This window comes from Podarcis tiliguerta, assembly GCF_965153285.1.
Source record: "Podarcis tiliguerta genome assembly, chromosome: 13".
Taxonomy (NCBI): domain Eukaryota; kingdom Metazoa; phylum Chordata; class Lepidosauria; order Squamata; family Lacertidae; genus Podarcis; species Podarcis tiliguerta.
The window spans coordinates 40311726-40326558 of record NC_139546.1 but is presented as its reverse complement, the minus strand read 5'-3'; the positions used below and the strand labels follow the sequence as shown (position 1 = coordinate 40326558).

Here is a 14833-nt window from a genome sequence, read left to right as displayed (position 1 = left end):
ACATAACTGCTGGGAACAAGCTTCCCTCTACGCAAAAAGTCCGTTAAGAAAAAAACCAAACACGCTTGCCCAGTCTTTGCTTTTTTCAGTCCTTACCTCTATAAACTGGCACCGGAGGCATTCCCATACATCCTGCAGTACCTTGACACCGAAATCCTCAAGCCCCTTGACGTACGGCCTGCCCTGGGCTACCCCGCCCCATTGACAAACGTATCTAAAACAGAAGAAGAAGAGAGAACCCACAAATAATGAAAACGTTTGCGGAAGGGTTATGGGATCTCTCACTGCCCCCACCAATATCACCTTCCCATCACCTGCTACATGAAGCCAGGCTGCCATGATTCTCAATGCTCTCCTTCAGGTCTCCCAGCCGGCGCTTGGCCTCCTCTGTCTCAGCCATGAAATCCGCCCTCCACGTTTCTGGCACGGAGCTGCCAAGAGTGACAGAGGAGCAAAGAGACACTAGATTATGACAGACCACAATTCTGAATGAAAGGGAAACCCACATTCTGTGAGATTTGCTTTCAAGATTCATGTTTTCGAAAGAACCTGGGTGTTTGGGTTGAAAAGCCAAAGCTGGACAACCAAGAAGTTTGGATACGAGTTATACATATATGCATATACAGTCGTACCTTGGTTCTTGAACGCCCCAGAACTCGTACGTTTTGGCTCCCAAACAATAGAAAATTGGAAGTGCGTATTCTGGCTTTTGAACTTTCTTTTGGAAGCCGACTGTCCAATGGGATTTGTCGGCTTCTGATTGGCTGCAGGAGCTTCCAGCAGCCAAGCAGAAGCTGTGCTTTGGAAGTCAAATGGACTTCTGGAACTGATTCCATTCGACTTCTGAAGTACAACTGTGTTTATTGGGGGGCGGGTTATGGAGGGCTGAGAGAGCTTGTTGCTGTTATTGATATTGTTGTATCTTTAGTTTTAGATCTTATGATTTACGTGGAAATTGTTTCCATCTAGTTGTGTACGTTTTGATTTGTTTTAATGTTTATGACTTCTGCTATGTTTGTAATTATGTAATTTTGTAATTATGTAACTCTTGCCATGTTGTAAGCTGCCTTGAGTGTAGTTGCAACTATGGAAAGGCGGCATACAAACAAAATGATAATGATGATGACTATAGTCCATTGTCCCTCCTGCGCCATGCCTTCCTACAAAGGAACTGGTCAGGAAACCAGTTTGCTTTGCAATAAACATGTACTGGTTCAGTCTCCCTTTTATGATGAGAGTTGCTTGTGATCAGCAATTCTACAGTCACACCATATATGCAATTTAACAATGGAAGGGAAATTTGTCACCCCGATTATTTCAGTTGTCTTTCACTCTCTTCTTGTGGGCCTGCAGCTAGAGGAATCTCAGGCCATGTTACAAATCAGATTTAACATCTTTCCAAACCATTTTGTGGCTTTGCTTGTACGTACCATGCTTGCATACCAAGGGATACTGGGAAAATGTGATTCTGCAAGCACATGCAAAAGAAGAGATAACCAAGAGAGACAAGGAGGCCAGTGAATTAAATTCTCAGCACTCTCACTAGAGTTGCAATCCTCTGAGGCTAGCACAAACAGCATAGCTATAACCAGAGTGTATGTTTGGAGCAGAGGTGTTGTCACAGTACAGTACTGTACTATGGAGGGAGTGGAGCTTCAGGACCCTGGACAGCTCCTTGCCTCCCAGCAGAAGCACTAAAAATGGTATGCACAAGTGTGTTTTTAATGTCCATAACGTATGCCAGATGTAAAGCTTGAGTGTTGTAGTGGAGACAGAGTAAGATCAGGGAAACATGGGATTCAAATCCCCACTCAACCACAATGCCAGTTGCTATCTCTCGCCCAGACCTACTTTGCAGGGCTGTTATGAAGATTTTGAACTTGGTACCCAGAGTAGAGAAGAGAAGGCCTGAGGGGCCCACAAAAACTTACTAAGAAGAATAATAATAAGAATTTGGATTTGATATCCTGCTTTATCACTACCCCAAGGAGTCTCAAAGCGGCTAACAATCTCCTTTCCCTTCCTCCCCCACAACAAACACACTGTGAGGTGAGTGAGGCTGGGAGACTTCAGAGAAGTGTGACTAGCCCAAGGTCACCCAGCAGCTGCATGTGGAGGAACGGAGACGCGAACCCAGTTCACCAGATTACGAGTCTACTGCTCTTAACACCCCCCCCCCAATTTTTCTGATCCCTTCCCCCACTGGTCTACACATCTCTAATCCCGATGTCCTTAGAGAAACAGGGTAAATGAATAAAATCAAGGTTCTGTTAAGCACAACTCACAGGAAGACAAAAAGGGAGGGATCAGAGGAACACAGCCCCATCCACAAGCCCAGTCCTACAGTTTCACCAGATGCTCACACAATTCAAAGCATTTTGTCTACAGCTAACAAAGAAGACTAGAGATCTGACGGGCTTACTTTACTCAAAAGAAACACATGAATCTTCAGGATGCGCAATTCTCCTCCAGAATGCCAAATTTCAGCCCAGCGTGGCATCTGGAAAATGTTGCACCAAAACCAAGTGCCCTTTCCATTGGGATCAGCAAATAACCTGAGTTGGAAAGTACCCCGAGGGTCATCTAATCCAACCCCCTCTGCAATGCAGGAATCTTTCGCCCAACATGGAACTGGAACCCATGACCCTGAGATTAAGAGTCTCATGCTCTGCCGACTGAGCTGTAAAGCAGAATGGAAGTATTGGTGCTTTGTGCAGTAACTATTATAGGTTATGACAGGTTAACATTAAGCTACACTACATTGGAAATATTTTAAAACACAATGCTTTACTCAAGAAAGTCTGGCTGCCGGAGGTAGAAGAAGCTCCTGGATGGTGCAGCAGGGTTCTCACAACCGTTCAGGAACTGAACCACCTCCAGCTCAGTGATGGAGCGGCCCGCTGGGTAAGACTTCACCTGCGGAGACGACATACAAGCTTTGCAACTCTCAACTTCAAGGACTCCTTAGGGCCGTTTTGAGGTCATCTTTTCTTTGACTGCATTCTTGCTCTTCTAATGTCAGTTCTCCCTCACATCCTCTTCCCCTTCCCATTGAGGTTTAGTTGGATTCAGAGTTCTCTGCCTGCTAGCACAAGGGTGGGTTCCAATGTGCAACAGCTGCGCTTGCACGAAATAATCGAACAACAGGCTGTGCAAAGTTAACAGCAACCTGCGTATGCATTCTCTCGTGTGAGAATGTTCCACTGGAGCAATACATTTTCACAGTGGAACAAGTACAGTGGTGCCTTGCAAGACGAAAAGAATCCGTTCCGTGAGTCTCTTCGTCTAGCGGTTTTTTCGTCTTGCAAAGCAAGCCCATTAGCGGATTAGCAGATTAGAGCTATTAGCGGCTATTAAGGGTTTAAGGGATTAGCGGATTAGCTGCTAAAAGGCTATTAGCAGCTTAGTGCCTTAGAAAAAGGGGGTGGGGAGCGAAAAAAACCCCCCAGGAATCGCAAGACATTTTCGTCTTGCGAAGCAAGCTCATAGAGAAATTCGTCCTGCAAAACACCTCCAAAACGGAAAACCCTTTTGTCTAGCGGGTTTTCCACCTTGCAAGGCATTCCGTCTTGTGGGGCACCACTGTATCCCCTTAAGTGACTTTAATATAGAGCTGCGTTAGAAACAACCCTAAGTCTCCTAGGGCAGCAAATTCATTTAAAAAAAATATTTATCCTTGCAAGGTGTTATATCCATTGACAGTATTCCCTTTGATAGGGAATACTGAGAAGGTTGCTAACAGAATGAGGGAAGCAGGGACACTCCATGAGAGATCCGCATCTTTTGCCTCTTCCTTGCCGACTGTTCCCATTCCACACGGTCATTCGAAAACTAACTAAGAATTGATACCAGAGTTTACTTACTGTATTTTTCCATCTACAAGACGTCCCCATGTACAAGACGCCCTCTATTTTGGGGGACTCAGATTTAAGAAAATGGGGGGAGATGACCCAGAGTATAAGATGCCCCCTAATTTTTGACATTATTTTTTAGGGGGGGGGGACCTAGTTTTATACACGGAAAAATACGGTGGTTCCTTCTCCCTCTCCAAATTAGTATTCTTTCTGTGCCATGCCTTTTTTAAGATTGCAAGGCTAAGAACAGGGAGTGTATTCTTTTCACAGATCTGTAAGCTATGCTGGGGAATACCATTCAGGAACAGAAATACACATACTCATGGGGCGAGCAACAAAATTCCTATCTATGAAAAGGAGAAAACTGCTAACCATACTGTGCCCGTTTTGTTTCGGAAGGAATGATTCCTCCTGGGTCCTAAGTGCTACTGAGCTGCACTAGAACTGGCTAACTCACAGTCTCTTCACTCACCCACTCAAAATGGGGCTCATCTGGCAAGGAATACTCCGTAGGGACGTGGCCATAACGCTCCCCAAGGATCCCAATGAACAGCTTACTCCGACAGACCTCTGACAAGCAGAGCTCCAGCTGCCTAGAGAGAGATAATGAACCTTTGGAACATCTGTGTGCTGACCCTCCAATCCCACCACTGCCCTCCTAAATGCATTTATGGGAGACAGAGTTACACAGGGAAGAAAAACAGGTCAAGGTGTTCTGACAGAACTCCCATAATGCCTTGCTTCCAACGCACAGACAATTTTGCTGCTGTGTTTTCTTTATTCGCTCAGTCAATAGGGGAAAGGCCACAGTCCAGTGGTAGGGCACCTGTTTTGTGTGCAGAAGGCCCCAAGTTCAACCCTGGCATCTCCAGGTAGGGCTGGGAGAGACTTCCTGCCCCAAACCCTGGAGAGCTGCTGCCAAGTCAGTGTAGACTGTACTAAGCTAGAGGACCAAAGGTGTGGCTCAGTATAAGGCAGCTTCCCATGTCACTTTTCCAAAGAACAAATTTGAAAAGATCCCCCCAACTGCACAAGAGAAATTACAGACATGAGACTGGGGGTGGCAATTGCAGGCATCAGGCTCCGGCCCAAACATTAGGCAAAGTGATGCAGCTGCCTCAGGCAGAAGCAAAGAAGGACTGGAGGAGCAGAACTGTATGTGCCACATGGGCTGCTCTCTACCCTGTAAGTTAGGTGACTACCCTCCAAGTGTAGTCAAAGGGTGCGGTGCTACACTAAAATTCAACTATCAGACAAGCTGACTTAGAACTGAGGAAGTCTGGAGCACCCCCAAATAACCCTGGTCTTTCCCCTCCTCTCCTCATACTTGTTCTGCTGGCTCTCGTGCTCAGTGATCCCCCAGCGGAGGTCGATGTCCTCTATCGCCAGGCAGAATTGGGCTGCCCGGGCTCGTAGCTCAGGGAAGACGGAGCGGATCAGCAGGTCCCGTTCGCCATGCATGTCACGGAAGGTGGAGGAGACAAAAATCTTGACGGAGCGCCACCTGTGAGGGAAATGATGCAGGATACAAAAGCAGTCATAACCCTGAGAGGTCTAAGCACCACACAGGCCCACTCAGCCATTTTGATCAGGCAGGTGCCTTCACTGTACAGTCGTACCTTGGAAATAAAACGGAATCCATTCCGGATGTCTGTTTGACTTCCAAAACATTTGGGAACCAAGGTGCGGCTTCCGATTGGCTGCAGCAAGCTCCTGCAGCCAATCGGAAGCCATGGAAGCCCTGTCAAATGTTCGGCTTCCAAAAAATAGTTTGCAAACCAGAAGAGTCACTTCTGGGTTTGCGGCGTTCAGGAGCCAAAACGTTTGAAAACTAATCTGTTCAAAAACCAAGGTACGACTGTATTGTTTATGCTGCCTGCTAAATACGTTTTTGTTTAACCTATTCAGTTTGTAGAATGTAGACTGGCGTTTTAATGCGGATTTTAACTTATTGTTGATTTTAATTTTTTTGGATGTTTTAAATAGTTGTTTTTAACCTGCTATTCCTTCTGTGAACAGCTTTGAAGTTGCTGTTGTTGTTGTTTTTTACAATCACGCAGTATATAAATTTTACGAAGCTCCACTTGTAGGGCACCCCAGGTCCTCTCTCATAAACCTCAGTGCACAGTCACCTGCTCTTGGGGGGTGGTATCAAGGAGGCAACCCCAGTTTCCACCTCAGCCGCCACCGCCCTCTGCTTCTTGGGCAGGCCATGGAGCTCGTCAGCCTTCCCAACATGCTCTATGAACCGGGAGTTGCCACATTCAGCCATGAACCTACAAAATACAGAAAGGGGTTACTAATCCAGCACAAAATGCAAAAAAAACCTCCAAAATGAACAAGGTGCTTCTCAGGTTTCTGTTTCCATGGCTGGCTGCATGCCAAAGTGCTAGTAGCCACCAGCCATCAAAGCTCATAAACACACACTTTAAAAAATCATTTTCTGGCTTTCAGCGACCATTTGCAGAATTAATTCTCGGCTATCCAAAGGAACAAAGACGGAGGAAGTTCACTCAGTAAATACACATTGGTAAATAGTGTCCTGCCAACCAGCAGTTCTTCTGCATTTGCTCAGTTCTGAGACTCACCTGAGCACTTGCTCATTGAACCCACTTATCACAACATTCCTGGAACCGGAAGTACTTGGATTCCTAAAATTGGATAGGGGAAGGAACAGCACTCAGTAAAGTTTATGGGGTGTGTTCCACCAGACCCCGCATGCTTCCCCCCCCCACTCTCTTTGTAATGCTCCAAACCCAGGCAGAGCTCTAAAAAATAAAAACAAAAGTGGGAAATGCAAGTACCGTATATTTCTGTGTATAAGACGAGGTTATTTTATTGGGGAAAAATACTAAAAAATTGGGGTCGTCTTATACACGGATGGTGCTGGGATGGGATGGGCGATTGGTGGGTGCCTCGAGATTGTCAGTGGCATTTAGGGGGGTGAATGGTGGCTGCGGCAAGGCCTGTTTGCGATTTGCCGCTGTGGCAACCAGGCGTGGGATTGTTGGCTGCTGGCTTCGTGGATGCGTGCGATTGGCAGCGGCGGTTTGGCGGGTGAGCAATTGTCGGCAATCCCCCCCCCCAAGCTCAACAACTGTGGGCAATCTCCCCCCCCCCAAGAAATCTCAACAACTGTGGGCAATCTTCCCCCACTTCTCAATTTTGAGTCCCCAGAAACAGGGGTTGTGTTATACACGGAAAAATATGGTATATTAATGGGAAGTTGCCTACTACATAAGGGCAGAAAATATTTCAATAAGTGACTTCATTAGTTAGCAAATAGTTTGAGATACAATTAAACAATGATAGAATTAAACAACTGATTGATTGATTGATTGAATGAATGAAATTAAAAATGACTGATTTTTCTATGTTTTTAGCAGTTCCTGTAAGATGTCTTGAGCCCGTCGGGGGAAAGGCATGGTATAGATAAATATATAATAATTATCTTCAAAGAAGGGTTGTAGCTCTCTCTACCAAGGCAGGGGGCAGGGGAGAGACAGCGATATAGGGGGGAAAGCTCCTATTGGCCAGTAATGCACATGAAGAACTTGGATACATTTACTTAAGAACGTGTTGCTATCACTCTTCCCAAGAGCACTGGATTAAGTGGATGGGATTGGGAAAGACTAATAGCTGAAACAGGCTTCCAAAGCTAAGCAGGGTATGTTATGGTTTCAAAACGGATGGGGGAACCACATGTTGAGATTCCTGCATTGCGGGGGGGGGCTGAACTAGATGATCCTTAGGGTCCCCCCATCCAACCCTACTGTTCTACGATTGATTCTATGCACCGGATCAGTATAAGGCAACTTTCCTAGTCCCCACGACTTCTCCCCTACTTACGCTGCATTTGCACAGACATTGACAAAGAGGCAGTCGGGGGACACATGGTGGCGATACAGCCAAAGGGCAGAGCCAAGGAGCGGGACGTGGGGCTCAGCGCTCAGAAGAAGAATTCTGTCCACCTGGTGTGGGAAAAACGAGAAGCAATAAAGCAGGAGTCAGGAACTTGTAGGAAACCAGAAACCCCATTTTCAGCAGCCCGAAGCAAATCGCCTGAGCGCATGGCTAATCCCCACAGGGCCTCCCCCATTAACCGGAGGCGTTCACTGGTGAACTGAAATGAAATCATTCAGCCGCTGCGCTCTGCAAAACCATGGAAAGCTCGGAGGAGTTGGGACCCCAGACCGAGGCTCTCTGTTGCCGAAGGAGATGCACAGATCTGCCTAACACTACCCCAGAAGAGCGTCGTCTATGGTTCATTGCATCAGGGCCACACCACCCCCTCGCTGTCACTGCCCAAAGGGTCATCATTCTACAGCCCAGCATGCTCTTTCCAAAAGAGGACAGCCTTGGGGAAGCTCACTGCACAAGGGCTGTATCATTCCTTAAGTCAGAGGGGGGCTGCCCTCTCAGCACTGTTCATAAATCTTTGGATCCCCACCTCCTGCCATTTATACAGGCTGCCCAACAACATCATTCGCTGGGCACATCACAAGTGGCAGAAGAATAAAGCAGAGCTTTAACACGCAAAAACAAAGCCCAAAAGGAGCTCCTTTCAAAGGAAGGATATAAATTTGATCAATGAATGGAAGTGTAACGCTTTTTTAACCCAAAGAGAGAAATGTAAGTCCTCGTATGAAGAGGACCCCAAATTATTTTTAAATACCTAGGTGAATAAATGGCTCTTCTCCTAGCACTAAAAGCACACACTAATGTCTGGTGTGGTACAAGGTAGCTTCAGATGCAACAATTTAAAAAGCACCCGTCATTAAAGCGAGCAGCATGTTTTATTATATACGTTATAAAAATTGCAAATGGCAGACTCCATCCAAGAAGATTCATTTGCTGGCAATACTAAAAGCTTTGTATTGTTGCCTGGAAGAGACACTGTGCATTATGGTTTCAATGTGCGTCACCTTTCAGAGATTTTAGCTCTGAAAGGCTGCATATACGCATTTGAAATAAACGAATTCCAACACTGTTTGCTGTAACAGATATAAGGCAAAGGTAAAGGGACCCCGGACCATTAGGTCCAGTCATGACCGACTCTGGGGTTGCGGCGCTCATCTCGCTTTATTGGCCAAGGGAGCCGGCGTACAGCTTCTGGGTCATGTGGCCAGCATGACTCAGCCGCTTCTGGCGAACCAGAGTAGTGCACAGAAATGCCGTTTACCTTCCCACCGGAGCGGTACCTATTTATCTGCTTGCACTTTGACGTGCTTTCGAACTGCTAGGTTGGCAGGAGTTGGGACAGAGCAACAGGAGCTCACCCTGTCACGGGGATTCGAACCACCAACCTTCTGATCGGCAACTCCTAGGTTTAACCCACAGCGCCACCAGCGTAGAACAAATATACATACCACTTAAAAACAAAATGAAGGACTGCTCTATTGAGTCGTCTTCAAATTCAAATCTATTAGCTAACCCCTTCTTTTCATTCTTAAGGTAGCCACCCAAATAAAGAGGTTGTGGTCAATTAATTCATCCACAGTGCAAGCCCAGAGGCTCACCTTTTGGCGACGAGCGATGAGGTCCATTATGACGTCTCTGACTCTGTGGTCCTCTTCGTAGTTGTAGTATGCATTCTAGAAGTGGAAGCAAACAAAACAGGCACAGTGAGCGGGTGCAGAAAGCCCCAGATTCAAGCCTCAGCATCTCTAGGTAGGGCTGGGAGAGACACCTCCCGCCCGCCTCCCCATCTGAAAGGACAACCTGAGCTAGATGGAACAATGGTCTGGGGGCTCAGTGTTAAGAATTGCTTCTTGGGTCCCTGAGGCAAGGCCTGTTGCGTCTAGAAGCAGCAGGCAAGCCTTCCTTGTCAGAAAAGGGAAACCCAACTGAAAAAGACTCACACACAGGAAATACTGCAAGCACAAAGTCCCATGATGTCATATAATGGCCCCCCCCCCATTATATGGGGGCAATAAAAACATACATTGCAAAACCAGCACAGACGGAGTGCTTTTTGAGGACTCCTGTGCACATTTTTTTTTGTTTAAAAAATAGTTTTATTAAAATGTATGTGCGTTGTCTCTATTATCAGGTCATAAGAGTTTCTACAGATCTGTTACATTCAATGTGAGACATTAATGCTGTGTACAGTACAAAGTTGGGGGAGAAGAGGAGGGGAGAGGGGGGAAGGGAAGTTGACTAAACTTTTGGTTGGGTCAGAGGGTCACCCTTGGGCCAACCTTCCACATGCTGCACAAAAGCAGTCGTGGTGTCCAAAACAAAAAACAAAAACCCAGGTGCGCGCGCGCACACACACACACACACACACATGAGAGAGAGAGAGGGAGAGGGAGAGGGAGAGAGACTGTCCTCTTTCTCAACTAATTTGCATCTATTTTTTCTTTTTTAAACATTGTTCAGGTGCTATGCTAAGTGGTGGCATTTTGCCCAGGGGGCGGGGAAACAAAACAAAAAAGGGAGGCTGCAACAGGTGCCTGAGGTTTGTCATCCCTCCTTTTTAAAAAAAAAAAAAAAAAACTTTTTAAAAAAGTATTTTTTAAAACACTTCCTCTTTGCAAGCTCACAACTCAGCTCTGTTTTAAATTTATCCCTTGTGATCTGGGATGCAAAGTTCATAAAGAGCATCCCCTTGAGAAACGGAAAATGCCAGGTAAGTATGGAAAGGGGTAGGGAGATGTGACCGATTCACTCCCATATTATGATTTGCTTAATTCTATTTAGCATGAGGCGGTTGCAGCTCAGTGGCAGAACACATGCTTGGCGTGCAGAAGGTCCCAGGTTCCACCCTGGGCTCTCCCAGAAGGGCTAGGAGAGGACCCTCTCTGAATTTATATCTGCCAATCAGCAGGTAGATCGATGGGCTGACTCAGTTTCCTATCTTCCTCATCTGTTATGATTCAGGACCTGGGGTAAGGAAGAGGACTAAGTCTGCCTTGGGAAGTCACACCCTTGGACCAGGAAAATGAACTCCACACAGACCCCAATTCCAGGTCTTACCAAATCTCGCAGAGCTTGCACATCCGTCAGCACAGAGCCCGTCATGGCAGCAGGCCTGAATTCTTGTCCTTCGTAGCTGAAGAGAATCTGGGCTTCCTCTGACGCAAAATGCACCATGGAACCCAACAGCATGGCCACGTCCAGCTTCTGGAGGAGAGACAGTAAGTCTTTCCTTTAAAAATATATATGCAAAGCTCTAGTCCCTTTGAAGGCCTCCCTTATGGAGAAGCAGTCGTCTCAACATGCCCAATATTCGTTTGGCTCTAATGTGGAAAAAGCCAAGCCGCTTCCAGGTGATCTGTTCACTGATCACCCACATTTATTTGCTTCTGAGGAGTTTAGACTACATCGTGTCAAGCAACTAAGGAGCGCTTATTCCACACTTCCCTTGTCACACAAGGATTTTAGGGTGGGGGAGGCGAATCGAAGCAGGTCTGCAACACTCCAAATCTACTTTAATTGCTGGTATTGGTACGTGACTGAATCCCACCTAAAAGCAGCTGCAGTCTGGAAGCAACCCTCAATTATCCTAGATATAATTATATCTGCCAGAGGCAAGCTCAAATCACCAGTGGATTTGCCAGGAAGAAATTTCAGGAGGCCGTTTTACATGTTATAATCTTGCAGCTTCTAGACACAGGTTTTATAATTAAGGGACTGGCAGGAACCATCTTGCTGCAGAAACTGGCCTCTGAGCTGGTGTTGTGTGAAAAATAAGAAGTTTTTTAGCCTACTGGAAAATTCTCTTTTACTGACCAGAGGATTTTAATACTCATCAACCAACATTACCTTTTCCTGTACAGCGGGTGTTTCATTCTTTAATTATTATTTTCTTTTATTAACAATAACAAAAATGTAACAACTGAGGTTTACAACTGTTTTAAAAATTAGGTTACAAGCCACTATCTCCATTTATTTTTAAGTCAAACAAGGGGGTACAAATACTAAAACAAATAATAAATAGTTGAAGATTAAATGAATTGAACATACAGTTCCTGCAAACAACTGGTACATTTTGCTGAAAATCTGGCAGTACCGGGGGGGGGGGGGTGGCATGGCAGGGCTGTTGTCATATTATTAGGGCAAGAAGCTGAAGTGCGAGAAGCCCCATCAGTATTGGCATCCCGCAGGCTCCTGAAGACACACCTGTTCAGCCAAGCAGTTGCCCGAACTTGGGATTTCTTAATGTTTTACCTGATTTGTCATGCTTTTAAACTAGTTCATTTACACATTTTAAACTAAAGATGTTTTAATGCTCTGATGAATTGGTATTATGTATTTCAATCAGGTATGGGTTTTAGGATTGATTTTACATTTGTAAACCGCTTTAGAAGCCATTCGGTATAAAAGCGGCATACAAATGAATTAAGATCCGAAGCCAATGACAAGCAGAGTCAACTAGTTAAAGGTTTCCCCTCCCCTCCTGAGTTCTATGAGGGCAATACAGAGTACTCAGAAGGAAGATGGCAGCCAGGGACACCCTCTGGGCTGGTTTTAAGAAAGGAAATAGGCAGGTGGGGGCCAAGCGAGGTTGGCAAGGAAGTGTCCCATTCACCCTAATGCAGCTCCTGTTATGGAACAAGTCAACAGGGAAGGGAAAACAGAGAGAAAGGTTGCTTTTAAGATGAACAAACCGTAAGGGGGAGGGAGGCCCGTCCAGTGTCATCCTGCCCATTGGTGCTGGGGCAGCAGAGACCCTGGGCCTTCACGTAGGGCTGATACATGTCTGAGTTTTTTATCAGGATGAGGGTGCGGCCAGGGATGGGGGGCAGATTGTGCCGAACGGCAATGTGGATTGCTTTCTCCAGAGCCTCCTGGTAGCGTTGCAGGAGAGCGTGGCTGCAGCGAATCTCTCTGTAAAGGAAGACGAACAAATGAACACACACACATGCCAGTCAACACCTGTGCCACCGCTGCAATGATGGAAGCTTCCCCTGTAGTATTTTGCAGCAAAGTGAGATGTAGTGGTTTTTTTATTTAAAAAAGTAGGTGAAATATATAATCAACCTTGAATGTATCTATTAACAAAAAAAGGACAATAGCCATGCCACAGTGCTCTTCACTCCAAGTACCCCGCCATATCAGATCTCACATCCACATCTATTCCGGCATCCTGTTCTCACCGTGGCTGATCAGATGCCCACTGGATAGTTAAAGTCCAGTCAAAGGCGACTATGGGGTTGCGGCGCTCATCTCGCTTTCAGGCCGAGGGAGCCGGCGTTTGTCCACAGACAGCTTTCCAGGTCATGTGGCCAGCATGACTAAACCGCTTCTGGCACAACAGAACACCGTAACAGAAACCAGAGCAGTGCACGGAAATGCCATTTACCTTCCCGCCGCAGCGGTACCTATTCATCTATTTGCACTGGCGTGCTTTCAAACTGCTAGGTTGGCAGGAGCTGGGACAGAGGAATGGGAGCTCACCCCATCACAGGGATTTGAACTGCTGACCTTCCGATCGGCAAGCCCAAGAAGCTCAGTGGTTTAGACCACAGCGACCCACGCACAAAACCCCTCTCCCCTCCTATAATTCCCAGCAACTGCTATCCAGAGGTATACTTCTTCCAACAGTGAAGGGAGTAACATAGCATTATCCCCCTCCAGGATTTGTCTAATCCTGTTGATAGCGAAAAATGAAACTCCCATATTCCATTGCAATGCATCTCTGGGTCAAAGATGCTGGAGACAAAAGGCCCCGCCTCCAAGCATCTCGGAAGCATCTGATTGGCCGAGCAGGATGCTGGGCAAGAGTGACATTTTGCCTCCTTGTGGAAGCACATACTTCCCCTCTTCCTTCCCTGCACTTCTGATGTGAACAGTCCGCCTCTCACTTCTCACCACACAGCCAGCCCCATCTCTACCTGGCCTTCAGGAGTTTCCTCTTCTCGCGCTTCACCATACTGAAGATAACAGGGATCTCCAGACACCCACGCAGGCTTCGCCGTGTCCAAGATAGCGATGACCTCCCATAGGAGATGTTCAGCCCATGTCGGTGTATGATCTTTAGGATTATGTCTTTGTTGCTAGGGAAGGGGGTCTCTGTAGGGAAGGGGAAAAGAGGGGGCTGGTAAGGTGTTTATCCCAGCCAGCAACTTCCAGCCCACCCGCTCCCTTCGAAGGCTGCTGCAAATTTGTACAACCTACAGAAAACCTAGCTGCCCTTGCTGTCATACTAATTCACCCACCCCACACAGGTGCCTTGAAAGTCACTCAGCTAAACTCCTTCATCAATCCCTTCTGCTGTTCTCACTTTCATAGAAGTCCCCCTCGCCATCAACCTTCCCTCTCTGCTATTTTCCTTGTGCCGCAGTCAGATCACCGACACCTGAGGCCAGCAGTGATAGAATGCATTTCATATCTAGGGTGTTGTTGTTTAGTCATGTCCGACTCTTCATGACCCCATGGACCAGAGCACGCCAGGCTTCCACTGCCTCCCGCAGTTTGGTCAAACTCATGCTGGTAGCTTCGAGAACACTGTCCAACCATCTCGTCCTCTGTCGTCCCCTTCTCCTTGTGCCCTCCATCTTTCCCAACATCAGGGTCTTTTCCAGGGAGTCTTCTCTTCTCATGAGGTGGCCAAAATACTGGAGCCTCAGCTTCATGATCTGTCCTTCCAGTGAGCACTCAGGGCTGATTTCCTCAAGAATGGATAGGTTTGATCTTCTTGCAGTCCATTGGGGAAGCCTTATTCAGGCTGAGGGACAGTCCAATACACAGCCCAAGGGCCGCATGCAGCCTTGAGTACTTCATTGGCGGCCCTCAGCAACATTTCACACACACCCAGCCCTTGCACTGCCTTCCCAAAGCTAGGTAAGCAAGCCGCTAGGCTTTGGGAAGGAGGCGTGAGGGCTCTGACAGGGTCCTAGCAGAGTCCGGTGCCTCACGTATCCAGCTCTGGGAAGGCAGCACAATAGCTGGAAGGGCATCAAATTTGGGGCTCGCTTTCTCCCACCCACCCCACAAGTGCAACAAGGCAGTGTGCAGGCCATGGGTTCTGTGCC

At 46.9% G+C, this 14833-nt stretch overlaps 1 protein-coding gene across 4 annotated transcripts in view; it reads right to left on the bottom strand.

Moving 5' to 3' along the window:
* The window catches only part of TEP1 (telomerase associated protein 1), a gene marked incomplete at its 5' end in the record, with an annotated part of 51314 nt that overhangs the window by 25643 nt on the left and 10838 nt on the right, over positions 1-14833 (bottom strand). For all 4 annotated transcript variants that reach the window (XM_083409830.1, XM_083409831.1, XM_083409832.1 and 1 more), the window contains 12 exons: positions 97-214; positions 315-431; positions 2792-2916; positions 4327-4447; positions 5182-5358; positions 5987-6130; positions 6443-6505; positions 7704-7825; positions 9374-9448; positions 10833-10979; positions 12467-12686; positions 13694-13871. In XM_083409830.1, the coding sequence (XP_083265956.1) occupies positions 97-214; positions 315-431; positions 2792-2916; positions 4327-4447; positions 5182-5358; positions 5987-6130; positions 6443-6505; positions 7704-7825; positions 9374-9448; positions 10833-10979; positions 12467-12686; positions 13694-13871 (1607 nt within the window). The remainder of the gene's footprint in view (positions 1-96; positions 215-314; positions 432-2791; positions 2917-4326; positions 4448-5181; positions 5359-5986; positions 6131-6442; positions 6506-7703; positions 7826-9373; positions 9449-10832; positions 10980-12466; positions 12687-13693; positions 13872-14833) is intronic.